This window comes from Pseudogymnoascus destructans, assembly GCF_001641265.1.
Source record: "Pseudogymnoascus destructans isolate 20631-21 unplaced genomic scaffold scaffold_3, whole genome shotgun sequence".
In the NCBI taxonomy this organism is placed as follows: domain Eukaryota; kingdom Fungi; phylum Ascomycota; class Leotiomycetes; order Thelebolales; family Thelebolaceae; genus Pseudogymnoascus; species Pseudogymnoascus destructans.
Window position 1 is genome coordinate 1723660 of NW_020167522.1, and position 15562 is coordinate 1739221.

At 46.1% G+C, this 15562-nt stretch overlaps 5 protein-coding genes across 5 annotated transcripts; 2 read left to right on the forward strand and 3 right to left on the reverse strand.

The window, feature by feature from the left end:
- Positions 1–4369: 4369 nt before the first annotated feature.
- On the reverse strand, positions 4370–4787 carry VC83_01751 (uncharacterized protein; the record flags this gene model as incomplete). Its single annotated transcript, XM_024465425.1, has 2 exons — positions 4370–4375; positions 4413–4787. The coding sequence occupies 2 exons, from the start codon at positions 4785–4787 to the stop codon at positions 4370–4372; spliced, it is 381 nt and encodes a 126-aa protein (XP_024327415.1).
- A 189-nt stretch (positions 4788–4976) lies between these two features.
- On the forward strand, positions 4977–7972 carry VC83_01752 (uncharacterized protein; the record flags this gene model as incomplete). Its single annotated transcript, XM_024465426.1, has 3 exons — positions 4977–5136; positions 6538–7268; positions 7430–7972. 3 exons carry the CDS (start codon positions 4977–4979, stop codon positions 7970–7972), a joined length of 1434 nt encoding a protein of 477 aa, XP_024327412.1.
- A 1148-nt stretch (positions 7973–9120) lies between these two features.
- On the reverse strand, positions 9121–10213 carry VC83_01753 (uncharacterized protein; the record flags this gene model as incomplete). Its single annotated transcript, XM_024465427.1, has 1 exon — positions 9121–10213. The coding sequence occupies one exon, from the start codon at positions 10211–10213 to the stop codon at positions 9317–9319; it is 897 nt and encodes a 298-aa protein (XP_024327413.1). The 3' UTR covers positions 9121–9316.
- A 6-nt stretch (positions 10214–10219) lies between these two features.
- Positions 10220–12452, reverse strand: HPM6 (Efflux pump hmp6). The gene is made up of 2 exons (XM_024465428.1): positions 11810–12452; positions 10220–11726 (listed from the first exon to the last, which is right to left on the reverse strand). The coding sequence occupies exon 2, from the start codon at positions 11668–11670 to the stop codon at positions 10480–10482; it is 1191 nt and encodes a 396-aa protein (XP_024327417.1). The 5' UTR covers positions 11671–11726; positions 11810–12452; the 3' UTR covers positions 10220–10479.
- A 145-nt stretch (positions 12453–12597) lies between these two features.
- Positions 12598–14739, forward strand: HPM1 (mitotic exit network interactor 1). The gene is made up of 5 exons (XM_024465429.1): positions 12598–12765; positions 12816–13323; positions 13397–13549; positions 13604–14052; positions 14128–14739. The coding sequence occupies exons 1-5, from the start codon at positions 12691–12693 to the stop codon at positions 14464–14466; spliced, it is 1524 nt and encodes a 507-aa protein (XP_024327418.1). The 5' UTR covers positions 12598–12690; the 3' UTR covers positions 14467–14739.
- The last annotated feature ends 823 nt before the right edge of the window (positions 14740–15562 follow it).

Here is a 15562-nt window from a genome sequence, read left to right on the forward strand (position 1 = left end):
TTCAATATATACTCGACCTAGCTACCAAAGGGTTTCCTCCTCAGTTGTCTATTGTTGCAGATATGGCAAATCGACTACTTGAAACACGCGACGCGCCACGCGTTGGGTCGCGTTGCGCTTCAAACTTTGTTAAGCAGCGTGTAGAGCTCCGGACACGCTTCCAGCGCAAATACGACTACCAGAGGGCTAAGTGTGAAGATCCAGAACTTATACGTGGCTGGTTTGAGCTTGTGCATAACACAATTGCGAAATATGGTATCCATAAAGCAGATATCTACAACTTTGATGAGACTGGGTTTATGATGGGTGTTATCTCAACTGCTACTGTTGTAACAAGCTCAGACGGGCGGGCAAAAGCAAAGAAGGTACAGCCTGGCAATCGGGAATGGGTTACAGTAATCCAAGGCGTTAGTTCTCAGGGTTGGGCAGTGCCGCCATTCGTCATTGTTGCAGGCAAAAACCACCTTGCATCTTGGTATGAGAATAGTGGATTTCCAAGCGATTGGGTAATTGCTGTTACTGAAAATGGCTGGACTACAAACGAGAGAGGCATGGATTGGATTCAGCATTTTGAGAAGCACACAAAGCTGCGGAGTGTCAGTGGTTATCGCTTATTAGTCCTTGATGGTCATGAGAGCCACCACTCGGACAAGTTTGAGGAGTACTGCAAAGAACACAACATTATAACTCTCTGTATGCCTGCTCATTCCTCTCATCTACTCCAGCCACTTGATGTTGGCTGTTTTAGCCCATTAAAAAGGGCTTATGGTCGGCAAATTGAAGATATGATGCAGGCTCATATTTCTCATATTACTAAGGATGACTTCTTTCCTGCCTTCTATGCTGCATTTAACATTGCAATGACAGAAAGCAACATTCAAGGAGGCTTCCAGGGTGCTGGACTTCTCCCATTCGACCCTGAGAGTGTGATCTCTACACTTGATCTTAAGTTAAAGACACCAACGCCTCCAAGCTCCCGCCCGGGTACTGCTCAACCTTGGGTTTCCCAAACACCAAACAACCCAATTGAAGCCTCATCACAGTCTACCTTCATTAAAAACTGAATTGCGCATCATCAAAATAGCTCTCCAACCTCAATCTATACAGCTGTTGACCAGTTTACAAAGGGTACATCGCAAATAATGCATCAATTAGCATTGTTGAAGGCAGAGAACGAGAACCTGCGACAGGCAAATGAAGTGCTAAGCAAGCGCCGGAGAGCTAAAAAAACACGATTACAGCAAAGAGGATCACTTAGTCAACAAGTAGCACAGGAGCTACAGGATGAGAGGGATGTTGTACAGCAAGTGGAGCAAGAAATAAGGGCGAGTAGTGGTCGGAAGCCAAGGGAAGAAACCCACGCACGTCGCTGTAGCAATTGTGGTGGGACTGGACATATGCGCGCACTTGTCAGGTTGTAATAGACACATCTGAGGAAGAGGACTCTGAGTAGTTTCAATTGATTTCTAGTGTTGTGGTGGATTTATCGCAATTCCTGTATTGTGGTCGCGATATTTTGGCCGGTTCGCTTGTTTGGCCAGTTCGTTATACATGTACGTTATATATTTAATAGGATGGTACAAATGTCTCGTTTTTAGCGAGGAGTTAGGGTTATTCCTCATCCTTAGCGAGGAATCTAATGAGGCTCTAGACAGATTATATAATATAGAGCACCTTCCCTCATACCTTTCCTTTTACCTACCTTTCCCTTTACCTACTATTAAAGCTTTAAGATGGATACACTCGCTGAGAACGAGGATTTTGAAGATACAGAGGTTCTAATTACAGCAACAGAGCAATTACTAGCTGATGAGTTACAAGCCCAGACTGCGTATGAAGAATTCAGTTGTCGTCAAAGTACAAGCCAAATTAAGCAGTCATCAAATGCTGCTTTAGCACCTACAACACATGCTGCATATACCTCGTAGGTAGCGAGTTATTATAAAACGCTCATCTCTAACGAGATATTAGGATGCATACACAATTCCTTATATTTATTAAGGCAAAGTACCCTATACAAGGTGAGGATGGTGTTAATACAGCTTCTAATAAGTGTCCACAATATATTTGTGAGTGGATTCAGGATGCTTGCAAAGTCCTAAGTACAATAGAAGGGGTAAGGAAAGTTGGAAAAGGGTCATCCCGGACAAAGAAGCTAGTTGACTCGTCAGGAACGAAGGATCATGCTGCTACATACTCTCATGCTCTAAAAATGAGGGCAGCTATAAGCTTTTGGTTTGCCTATATATGTCCACGTCAGTGTGGTCATGGGGAATGGCTTCAAGTTGTTGAGAGTGGTAATTGGCAAGGAAATCCCTCGTGTCAACGACAGTTTCCCGCTATATGAGAGCCCTAAATAAGATGAAGGTAAATTCTCTCATTCCCATCGAGGTATTTTATACTAATAGATTCTAGACACATGCTGGTGAAGTCTCTACAAGTGCAAGAGCTCTTACTTCATATGATTTACAGTGTATGTGGAAGTTTAACCAAGCTATTCCACAGGTTGAGTTTGGTAAAAAACTCGTTCATGACGAGCATACATATTATTGGAGTGGTCAGAAGTGTAGGATAATGCTACAAGCTATCTATACACTTGCATTTCAATGCCTACTTCGGATTGACGAGGTATTACAAATTCAAAGTCATCATATCCTCGTTATCAACGAGGAACGAGGTGAAATTCAACTTAACCTTCTCTTCTGGAAGACAAACCTATATGGAGGTGTGTACTCTACTACTTAAATTCCTCAGTACTAATGAGGAATTAGGAATTAAGCCATTTCACCTATTTCTTAACCCACAAGAACCTCACCTTGACCCTGTTCTTGCACTCTTACAATGGATAAAAGTCTCACAGATAACAAGTGGTTTTATATTTCGTCGTATTGATGCCTATGATCGGGTTATAGCAAGTGATAAGAGCTTAGTATGACTATCTTATATATTAAAATACCTCAGTGTTAACGAGACATTAGGATGCTTCTACATTTACAGAGTATTTTCGACATAATCTCCTCAATATAGGCGTAGATTTTCGACTATATGGAACACACTCTTTTCGTAGAGGTGGCTGTCAATGGCTATATTCAGAAAAGAGATGGGGTCTACAGCAGATATGCGATTGGGGTGGATGGAGTACAAATTTTGACTCAAACTCTATTATGCGATATTTAGTCGGCTGGAACGATGATCCTACAAAGAAGAGAGAAGAGCTTATGAATCCTAACCAGAGTGGAGGGCTCCGGTGTATAGTATGTGGACGGGAATGCTCATGTATTGGTAGATAGTAGCTCTTAGAAATACCTCGTTACAACTGAGGATATTTCTGTCTTTTTTGCGACTGAGGATGATTCTGTGTTGTTGCGACCAAGGATTCTGTCTTGTTGTTTTGGATTCTGTCTTGTTGCGAGCGAGGATTCTGTCTTGTTTTGCGACTGAGGATTCTGTCTTGTTGTTTTGTGACCGAGGATTCTGTCTTGTTGTTACCGAGGATTCTGTCTTGTTGCGACTGAGGATTCTTGTTGTGACTGAGGATTCTGTCTTGTTGTTTTGTGACCGAGAATTCTCTCTTGTTGTGACCGAGGACTCTGTCTTGTTGCGACGGAGCATTCTTGTTGCGACGGAGGATTCTGTCTTGTTGTGACTGAGGATTCTGTGTTGTTGCGACTGAGGATTCTGTGTTGTTGTTTTGGATTCTGTCTTGTTGTGACCGAGGATTCTGTGTTGTTGTTTTGGATTCTGTCTTGTTTTGCGACCGAGGATTCTGTTGTTTTGATTCTGCCTTGTTGTTGTTACGATGGTCATAGAGGTCATGATGCCAGTCCAGGAAAAGTAATCTAGATTGAATCTAAAGAGAGAAGAAAAAGAAGAAGGAAGGAAGGTGAGGCTATTCCTCATAACATACAGTTGTCTGCTTAGCGGTTGTAACCTTGGTGGCTAAGGCTAGTAGCTACGTTGCAAAGATATTTTATAACGAAAGTGGTGGTCGAATAGGGGTAATTTGCAGTGTGGCAGTCGCAAAAGGGTACATATCAGTTCTTCCATTTACATATATATTTGTATGGCAATAGACGTACCATGATGTATCTTTTTCCAGCGGCCACCACCACTCCCCCCACCCGCCCAGTTCCAAAGCACTTACTGAAGTAGAAAAATTTATCAAAGGCCAGTATTCTACAGAGGGAACAAAGGGTTCTAGTCACATAGGGTACTACAAAGGGAACGCCGTAGAGGGTATGGTCAGAATGGGAGAATTACAGACAATTTACTAGTAATTTCCCTTGTCATGTCATAGGTGAACTCACGAAAATCATGAAGATCACAACTTTTCAAAGCCTCGATTCCAACTCATTTTAGAATTGCCTATTTAGGCCTTACAGTGGACTACAGTAAGCACTAAACAGGGTTACGTATGCTCTAATACTAATATATTCTAGCTCAGCTTGGCATGGCCTGATCAGGCAATGTAAAGCCAGAGCCTGTCGGAGACTGCTAAAACGTTCTATTATGCCCAGGCTCGCCGCAGGTGCCGCAGCGTGGTAGACCCTAACGCCTCGGGTGGAGTCTGTGACCCTCCGGTCACCCGAATTCCCCACGGCCGACCGCGAAAAGAGAGGGTTCGGAGAGAGGATGCCCGGCGTCCTCGAGGACGCCGGGATCGCCGGGATCACGGAGGACTTCTGCTGCTTGGGGCAGTCATTGCTGCTGTGCCAGACTTGGTCCGAGAAGACCCTCGACAGAGATCGGAGGCAGAGGCAGTTGATACTGCCTCTGCCATCACACATCTGTTGGAAGAAAGGGAGTCAATTGACTCCCTTGTTAAAAGATAAGAGCCATGGCATGCCCACAAGGCACGCCATTCTCTTGATATCGACGGCAAGAACAAGTTCTTGCCGTTAGGTCAACGAGGTAGATCCTGCTGTCTGCTGGACTACCCGTGCCTCCATTGGAGAGGACATCTGGAGCCCGTTGCAATGGGCCCAGTTCCTCCCCTCCTCTACCAACCCGGTGATGAGAGGAGGCCATTGCCAAAGGGCAATGGCCTCCATAGCCAAAAGAGAGCGCTCAGCATGCTGGGCCATCACCCAGTGCCAAAGCGCATCGAGAAGCTCCACAATTGGGAGCTCTCGATCCGTGCGGATGAGCTTGTTAAAGCTCTCTGCAATATTTGAAGTATCGTGGCCATATCGACGGCCATGAAACTTTGCTAGAGTCCACCGTTCAGGCTCAGCACCACAAAGGTAAGCTGAGGCTTTGGGCTTTAAAGCCCGAAGCTCCTCCAAAAGACTGTTGAATTGGGCCACCACAGTGTTTGCTTTGTTCTCAAGCTTCTGAGTGAGAAGGTATTTGTAATGGTGGGTGCACCAGATGTGAGAATCTAGCCACCCAAGGAAGGGATGAATTTACTAAGACAACACACTGTCTTAGGAAACAGAGCCAAAGGGTTGTAGCTTAGACTATTCCACAATGCAGCAATCAGGTGTGTGATGTAGTGAAGTGGTTCAGACAAGTTGCAACAAATGTTGAGTCTGGGAACTCAGGGGTAAGTCAGAGGTTAACACCTCACTGACTTTTCAGAAACAAGGAGTAACAAGATGAATGCTTGGAAGCTTGGAAAAGATGTGGAAGTATGTGATAGTCGATTTACTGTATTGTCTGCTTGCCCTTTCTTAAGGAAAGGGCAATCCTATTTATGCTAAAGGAGTGTAGTTCTCTCATTTTCCAAGACTTTCCATGACTAACCAGGCTTGTAACTGTAGTCGACGTAAGAGAATCCCATAGAACCATCTCCTAGGTTCCTAGCCTATAGGAAGTGAAAGGAGGTCCAAGATCAGAGTACCCCTATAGACAAATTATGTCATAACTGTTACGATATCAAGTGCGCCTTGCAGCTCGAGTGGGGGTTCAGGGGTGTGGGGAGCTTTCCGGGGTTGGAGCGAAGTCTTCAGTTGTGGAAGTGAATTCTCAGAACTGGTCTCGCTAAAGAGAATTAACTCCACAATAGCTGTATATAGATCGAGCCACTGCTCGAGTGCTCCTCTTCTCTTTCCTTTCTTCTCTAGATTGAGTTTAATTCATAATACCCAACTGGCGCCCTATGCCTTGGTGAACCGTGACAATATCTTAACCAATCTTGTGGGTAACTAAGGAGCGATGACGTGTAATGAATAATAGAGGGTTGTAGAAGCTTTTGGAGCTATCGTTCATGTTCCTAGGCTTCTAGTTGATAGAGATATGTCATGTGTAGTATTAGCCCAGTAACTAAGGAGTAATGTCATGTAATGAATCATAGAGGGTTGTAGAGATATGCTATGTGGTCATATCGGCCCAGTAACTAAGGAGCAATGATGTGTAATGAATCATAGAGGGTTGTAGCAATCGTTGAGTAGTAGTGCTCTTGTTGTTGGTGTGACAAGCCAAAATATGTATAGTGACTTGTAGGTTTGAGGAGGAGATTTCTAAGTTTGCTCTTGAGTTTGATAGCAAACTGAGTGCAACGAATGTCAGTATGACAGCGTTGCTCATGTCTTTCAGATGAACCTATCCTCTTGGACAGTGATGTGGGCGACAGTGGAGTGCTGGACGATGCTGAGAGGGAGATCCTAGTAGATCTCTCCGGTTCTCAAGCTGCACTAAGTGATGCGACGATACAGACAACTACGACAAAGGTGAATGACGTGCTATTGCTTGCCTCTCAAAACATGAGCAAGCTTGAGACAAAGGGTCTATCTGGTTTGGGTAGTGTTCAAGAAACCAGTGCTATCTCTGTGACCGAAGGAATCCCAACGAACGAAGACAAGATCGATAAATATCAACCAAAATCAAGAAGGGATAGCAATGATTACATTTCCGCAGAGAACGACCATATGGACACGATTGAACTAAGCTCTGGGGTGAGGCGAAGCGATGATCGAGATGGAAGCATAGAAGCTACTGATGGTGAAGACCATGCCAATGATAGCTCCGGTTCTGATATAGAGCACCCACAGCGTTTAAAACGGCGGAGGGCAAAGAGCACGGATAACTCTGCACAAACAAACTTCAGCAATGTGAAAGACGTTACTTTTTTAACCGATTCCTGGGATGTCTTAAGCCAGGGAGGAGCAGCGGTCTCTTTCGATCTCCCTCCAAAGAGTCAATCTATTAATGGTGGAGATCACGTTAATGATAGCGACACCGCTGGCTCTGAGATACAGGAGCAGAGACTAAAACGGCCGAGGCGAGCAAAAAGCACAGAGAGCTCTGCACACATGAGCTCCAGCAATGTGAAGGAGGCTTCTTTTGCTATGGCTCTGAGGTCTCAACTCCAAAGACAGGAGCGACGTCGTCTGATTCCCCACTAGAGAGTCACGAGATACCAATCCGTGGTTCCCTTATACTACAAACATTCCAGTCGGGAATAGTGTATTGCCTTAAATTTTCCCAGGAGGAGTTACCATTTCCTCTCGACATAGAGCAGGCACAAGATGTCTTCAGCAGCGCCTCTTGTGGCGATAGAGACAGGGAGCGGCCGCATTTGCGAGAACGAGTTGTGAGCAGGCCTGGCAGGCATTCGACATATTCAGAAGATGACGACGAACTGTTGATACAGCTGAAAGAGAAAGACAAATTGCCATGGGACGAAATAGCAGAGTACTTCCTGGAAAGGACTAAAGCGACATTGCAAGTGCACTACTGCACAAAGCTGAAGAACCGCTCACAGACGTCGAAGTACAAGAAACGCAAGAGAATATGCTCATCAGGGTTTTCAATGGACTTAGTTGATCCACAGCTTCGAGGTGCTCTTCCTTCCACACCATTCCTAGCATCAACTGCCGACTCCACCAAGAGTGCTCATGGGAACAAAGATCATACAGCAGTGCAGCCGCGTTGTAGCAGCCAAGGAGTGGAAAGCGATACATATGAGATCTGCGAGGTTGAAGCGTGGTTGCCAAGTCGACAGTACGTAATGTGGTTTGGTACCTCGTGAAATGGGAAGGCTTTGGTGATGATAAAAATACGTGGCAGGAACAGGACAACATCAGTTCGGATCTCGTTGACAATTTTGAGGCGAGCTATCAAGGGAACTTCGGTGTGGAACTACTAAAGAAGCGAGAACGAAGAGGAAAAATTGAATATTTTGTGAAATGGAAGGGTCGTCCAATGGGTGAGAATTCCTGGGACAAGGAAGATACAATACACTCTGAACGAATTAAAGAGTTTGAGGCAAGGTGATGGAGGAAATCATTGCATTGTATCTTAGGGCTAGCAAGCATGTGCATACGAGATGAGTTCGCTTTGGCGATAGATATTAGTTTTAGTTAATGACATATGTTGAATTCTCGGCCCGGAAGCAGGGATCAGGGCCCTGATACCGAAGTTGTGTCAGCCAGCTTCGTGATCCTCCGGATACTGGATCTTCCGGTTCTAAAGCTTCGATTCTGAAGCTCTAGGAAAACCAGGAGGGTTTCAGGATCCGAGCCGCGAACAGGCACAGGAATAGAGCCCGTAACAGTATATATATATAGTAGTTAGAATAGCTTCAATTATAAGAATATGCATTACAAAATTATCACTTTGGGCCCTACTGCTTCATGACTATATTTTCAGTTTATATTCTCTACCTACTGCCGTGGCAGTAGGTAGAGAATATAAACTGAAACACGGATCCTACGGATTTTGTTCCACAACATATATTGCACCAGGGACCTTGGAAATCCATACAAACTGTGCGACTTGGCGCGTGGGCCGACAGAAGCACGTGACCACGCGCGACGGTGATTGTTGAGAGTAATTGTAAGGTACGGAGATACACAGCCAATATAGTATGTAAATCCCCGACTACCGTGATCAGTCTCTTGGCGCACCGGAGCAGAAGGCTTCACAGTAACAACAGTATATAGAATATAAAGATCAATTGAATTACTACACTATCTACGGAGCCTACTTATTATTTATGTTATTCGAAGGACCTACCCAAACACCCTGAGTAGCAGAAGGGTTTGGGCCCAAAACCTAGTGCGTCGGAGTTCTGAGGCAAAACTGGCTCACGCCAAGCACCAATTGGGGGACCTGACAGTAACACTGGGAAAAGCCGTCATTTTTAGGGCCAAAATGCCACCGTATCCCACGGTGCCCGTCCTCTTTTCTCCAACAGATCCGTCACGTAATATCTCATGAAGGTTCATCCGAACGAAGCAATCAAAGAGGCTCAGGAAGGATTGTTAATTGTATGGGTTTTATCTTCCGTGAATTCCCTTGTGCTATGTTGTCGGCTAAGTGAAATATCGCTTTGATCTTCTGAGAGTATGAGACTTCGATGATGAGACGGCTTCTAGAGCCACAGATCCTGGTATATCATCTTCATCATTGCCGCTTCTGCGGGCCAGGCGTCCACAATATCAGCCACCCTGTTGGACCAGTCACTATCCCACGTAAACGCAAAAAAGGCTGCGACGTATTCCCAGTAGCTAGGATACCACCCCGCTGATTCCCAGTCCACAATTGACACATCATAGTCTTTCCCCTGCGAAAGCTCCTGTGACGAGATCTCCCTGACTAGAATATTCTTCATCTGTAAATCAGAGTGGGTAAATGTAGATGTGCGATCGTCCTCAACAAGATCCAACAACAGCTGGTTTTCGAAGAAATCAGCCAGATAAGAATGCCTTTTGCGGTCTTCTGCGTTAAGCCGAGATTTCGAGATTAGCCCCAGAACGAGGTCACTCTCACTTCCAAAGGGGCCGGATATCTTCGGATCGTACGCTGGAGAGTAGAATAGATGATGTGGCATGTGGCTCTTGTTGATGGCCCCAAAAAAGCCAGGGGACTGAAGGGTGCGTACTTGGTTAAAAATGTCTCGTAGCTTTGAGAGAATGAGGACTTTGTCAGGTTCGTGAAGATTTGGCCACAGAAACTGGAGTGTATTTCCCTGAAGATATTCCATGACAATATAAAGCCTTCCATCAGGCTCTTTCCACATTGCATATAATCGAGGAGCCGATATTTGAAGGTTTTGCTCAATGAATAGAAGGTTCTCTCCTTCTATTTGATCGTTGTAAGGACTGTATTTTGCGATAAAATGTTCACCTACCCTCACAACCTTCCTGTCTGCCCAAGCTTCAAGTCCCTTAAGGATATTTGGTGACGCATGAATTTCATCAACAGAGGGAAGAGGTGCAGGTAATTCCTTGGAATCCCTTAAGTATGGAAGTTGGAAAGGCTGCGCCATTGTGAACACCGGTGAAATGTGATCGTTGGTTTATTAAAACGTCTAGGTAGTGTATATAAGAACAACGGAAAGAGGCAGCTTCCTTCGCCACATTGCAATCAATCTCTCACACCTCATTTCCTACCTCGTCCTCCCACTTTACGCTCACGTAACCCAAACTAAATAGTCACTCCATTCCCTCGCCAAAGTAAAACACATCCAAGTCCTTAGTCCTCAAAGATAATGTCCCAGGGCAAAACCCCACCTCCTTTTACGCAACCGCTAGATCAAGCAACGATCATCTGACGCCCCTTCGTCTCGACTTCATTCGCTTGATCCTCTTCAATATCACCCTCCTTCTTCGGTTTCTCTTTCGTCTGAGCCCTCTTCCACTCCATACCTGCCGCGCCAATAGCACACAAGCAAGCGAGAATCAAGCCCATCTTGAATATTTCGATGACAGCACCGTTATATGCGACGAGCACCAATGGGTATTCCGCAGGCGGCACAACCTGTTTCAAGCCCGTCGCACCCGCGCTAGTTATGGCCTTGGGATTCAGATCAGGAGCCATGCTAGCCAGATTCTTGATGAGTCTGGTGACAAACACGTTGTTTGCTGCTGAAATGAAAATCGTGCCTCCAAGGTTCTGCACAAAGACCATTAGGGCTATACCGATAGCGACTTCGGTTGGTCCAAGGACGGTTTGCGCCGCAGTAATACCTTGTTGGTATCCGAGACCGCCGCCGATACCGTAGATGATCTGATAGCCGATCCATTTGCCTGAGCCAGAGTCGACCTCTAGGGTGGTAAGAAGGCCGGCGCCAACCGAAGTCAGCACTACAGAAGCCCACATTAAAGGGATGTAGTAGCCTGTTGAGGAGACGAAGACACCGCCTAGGACAACAGAGATGGTTTGCGCGAGAAGAATAGGCAGCGTATTGATGCCTGACTGGAGAGCTGATCTTCCACGGACGCCTTGGAACCAGATGGGAAGGAAGTAGGCAAGAACGAAGAAGTGAGCGCCCACGCAAAACATGTAAAACATACCGAAAAGTATGGATCGCTGCTTCAAGACGCTTATGGGAATGGTAGCATTCTTACCTCCCCAGAATTGAAGCGCGATAAATGCAATGAGAAGAAGACCGAACAAGATATAGAGGGCGATGATCCGGCCGTCCGAGAACGCGTAGGTTGTTCCTCCTAGCTGAAGAGCAATGAGAAGACAGATGATCGAAGCAAGGAAGAAGATCGCGCCTAATGGATCGAATTTAGCGATGCGTGCCCAGAGACCGGTAGAAGAGTCGTCGGTAGGCGTGGGTTGGTTTGGAGAATGTAAAAAGAATACTAGGCCAACCAAAGTGACGCCTCCGATAGGAAGGTTGATATAGAAACACCAACGCCAGGTAACATGAGAAGTAAAGGCTCCGCCGATCAAGGGTCCTGCGATAGATGCGATTCCATACATGCCAACGATCATGCCAGAATATGCAGCTCGATTCTCCGGTCGGACATAGTGGGCGATTGCGATGAGAGCTGCATCATCAGTTAAACGCCTTCCTAAAAAGATTTCGAAGACGGAAAGCGTGAGAAACAGAGCAAGACGTCCAGAGACTTACCTCCCGAAAAGGTTCCCGCGGCCCCAAGTCCAGCAACAGCGCGACCGAGAATGAATACCGCATTGTTGGGCGCGACCGCACATATCTAAGGACCCGATCTCAAATATGGCCACGGCGCCGATGTAAATTGGTTTTACGGCGTAAAGCGTGTAGAGCTTTCCGTACATAAACTGAAAGGCACAGTTGGTAAGGAGGTAGGCCGAGATATACCAGCCGACGTCTTGGAGAGAACGGAATTGCTCTGAGATGACTGGAATAGCCGTAGCGAGGATCGTAGTGTCCACTGCCACGAGGAAGTTGCACAGACATAGTGTTGTCAGAATCACGACGAGTTTGTAGCCGCTCAGGTACGCATCTTCCTCTGGAACAGATGCATCCCTATTATCAGAAGTGCTAACGATAGTTTTTGAGGAGTCCTTCTCAGGGAGTGACAGGTCGCGTGCTGATGTGGATTCCATGTTGGCGACTGTCCTGTTATCGTTTATTGGAAGAGGTGGTAGGAGAATATGTAAGGGACGACAAAAATCAGGTCCGTAACTGTTTGCCGGCCACTGCCCAACGCAGCATGATGGCATTGGCAGGTCCAGGTCTCAGATTCCCATGCAACTGTTGTGAAGTGATTCGCTGATAGTCCTGATGTGGGATGTGACTGGCATATAAGCACTAGGAAAGGAACTCCTAGGAAACGTACATGGTGGGTAAGCACCAAGAAGTAAGCACTAAGAAAGCAGGGTTCATTTAGACGAAGCCTTTCCAGAAAGTAGGGTCTTATGTTATGATTGCGGACTGTATCCAGCCCCAACATATGCTTCCAATTCCTCGACCGAAATTGTGTGTTTGACGAAATTGCTTCTTGTTTGCATCGCCACCACCTAGCGACAATGGCACTATTGTGTCCTGAAGATGTTTTGGACCAATTCGCCAACCGTTCGACAGTGTTGCTTGCTGTTGCTCTAGTATGAGGTCTACGACTCAACAACTTTAGCATTGTTAACATATATTCTAGCTCTTATGGGTTTTAATCGTGAAACTTATTTACCTGCTCTACTTCCACCCACTAAGCAAATTCCCGGGACCAAGATTCTGGGCCGTTACCCGCTGGGGCGTTTCGCGAGCCATCATCAGCGGCAAGTCTCACGACGTTATTCTCAACTTACACAAAAAGTACGGTCCTATTGTACGCGTCGCCCCTGATGAGCTCGCGTTTCAGTCAGTCTCTGCCTGGACCGATATTGGCGGCCACCGCAAACACGGGCAGGCGGAAATGAGCAAAGAGCCTGTTTTCAATGAAGCCTTCAAGGACAATTTACTGGGTGTACGGAAACGCGAGGATCATGGACGTATGCGTAGGATCTTGTCGCGCGGATTTTCGGCCTCGATTTTGCAGAAGCAAGAGCCATTTATTAAACGTTATGTGGATCAGCTTATTTCTGAACTCTACAAGCGCTGCGATGATGGCAAGACGCTTATCAATCTCGAAGCTTGGTATAGCTTCACAGCATTTGATATTATTGGTGGGTAATGATTCTCTCCGTACTGTTCAAGCCAGCGATTTGTGATGTTTGCTAATTTCGAAATGCAAATTAGGTGATCTGACCTTTGGAGAGTCTTTTGGGTCTCTCGACAGCGGAGGTCATCATCCCTGGGTCTCTCTAATCTTCGACACAACGAGATTCGTCATCCTCGCAAACTGCTTGAAGAGAATCAACCGAATTTTCCTCCCAGTCCTGCTCCTCATCAGTAAGCTCTTTTATCTTGTGATCTTATTTTTCACCATACTAACTCGGTAAACAGCTCCTAAGGGTCTCGGCAGGAGATTGCAGGAGAACCAGCAGCTAACTGACTCTAAGATTGCCAAACGTCGTGCTCTTGGCGCTACCCGGCCTGACTATATGACAGCCATGGTCGGGAACGACAAAATTGCCGAGTCCCTTTCGGATCTTGAGATTACATCGAATTGTACTGCCCTTATTCTTGGTGGCGCGGAAACCATTTCCAGTGCTCTCAGTGGCACAACGTATTACCTGGCGACGAATCCCAGCATATTGGCTAAGGCTGTCGAGGAAGTTCGTTCAGCTTTTTCTCGGGAAGAAGATATTACTTTGACGGGGACTGGACAGCTCAAATATCTCAATGCTGTTATTACGGAAGCATTGCGCATGTTTCCCCCTTTTGCCGGAGTTTCACCGCGCCAGGTTCCTGTTGGCGGCGCTACGATTGCTGGGGAGTTCATCCCTGAAAATGTATGTTGTCCATGTCCTTCCCCTCCGACTTTCGTATCCATTGCATTGGCTAATGAATACTTCTTATCTATACAGACCACCGTTGGTATCTGGCATTGGAGCATGACAAGATGTCCGGATTTCTTTTTGCATGCCGATGAATTTCACCCTGAGCGCTGGCTAGACGATCCTCTTTTCAAAAACGACCAGAAGCAAGCTTCTCAGCCTTTCGCCGTTGGTCCGCGAAATTGTATCGGGATGAACTTGGCTTATGTCGAGCTGCGTCTGGTTATGGCGAGAATTCTGTGGAACTTGGAGTTAACGCTTGATGAAAGTTGTTTAAATTGGGTGGATGATCTGGTTGAGTATTTTGGCTGGGAGAAGACCCCACTCTTAGTTCGTTTGACCCCCCAGACAGAGGTAAAACAAATATAGAAAGGCGTCAGACATTAGATAAGTAAGATTTCAGCCTAGCATCGCCGGAAGCTAAATGGAGCAGCCTAAGATGGCTGAAAATACTCTTTCTTGAACTGTCTGTTACGACTTAGGGTTTGTTGGAGGACACGCGAATTTTTGTGGTAATCTGCGACAACCGTAATCAGTCTCCTCGGGCAACGGAGCAGAAGCTTCACAGTAGAGGACAGTAAAATAGTATAATATGTAGAACAATATCCGTAGGAATTGTGGCAGTAGGAGAATATAAACCGAAAAATATACTCACAAAGTAGTGGCGCCTGAAGTGATAATTTAGTAATGCATATTCTTATAATTGAAGCTATTCTAACTACTATATATATACTGTTACACGGCTCTATTCCTGTGCCTATTTGCGGCTCGGATCCTGAAACCCTCCCTAGAGCTTCAGAATCGAAGCTTTAGAACCAGAAGATCCAGTATCCAGAGGATCACTAAGCTGGCTGACACAGCTTCGGTATCAGGGCCCTGATCCCTGCTTCCGGGCCGAGGATTCAACATAATATAATCAATTGAATTACAACCTAATCTACGGGCCTACGCACGCTATTTGTAGGCCTGCGGAAACCCTCAAGACCCTGACGAGCTAGCTTTCAATAGCCTGGCGCCACTGTCTGACTCGTGAGCCAACCGCGACGTTTCCCCCAACAAGGTTTACCCCACCATCCAGGTCACGTACGGACCGAAGGGACGACGACGGTCCTCGCGGTCCTCCCGGTCCAGAGAACGAAGTCTATATAAGCAGATAGTTATTCCTTAAATAGGAGCTTCGTGCTCAACTCAATACAGTATCTTACATATACTAGTAACGTGCAATACTTGCAGGTCGCTTTGTGATAACTCTGTTCCCCTGTCTCCGCCATCAAACCTAACGCAAGAACCGCCTCTACCAAGGAGTCAGTCCTCGGAAGTTACACTGTCTCACAATTGTTTTATGTTTTCTATGTTTATCTCATGTTACTATTTTTGACAGTCTCTACCCCTAGTCTAGCAAGCCCCGCGGCCGCGGATGCGAACGCGGTTGCGGTTCCGGATGTGGGTGTGGTGGGAGGTGGGA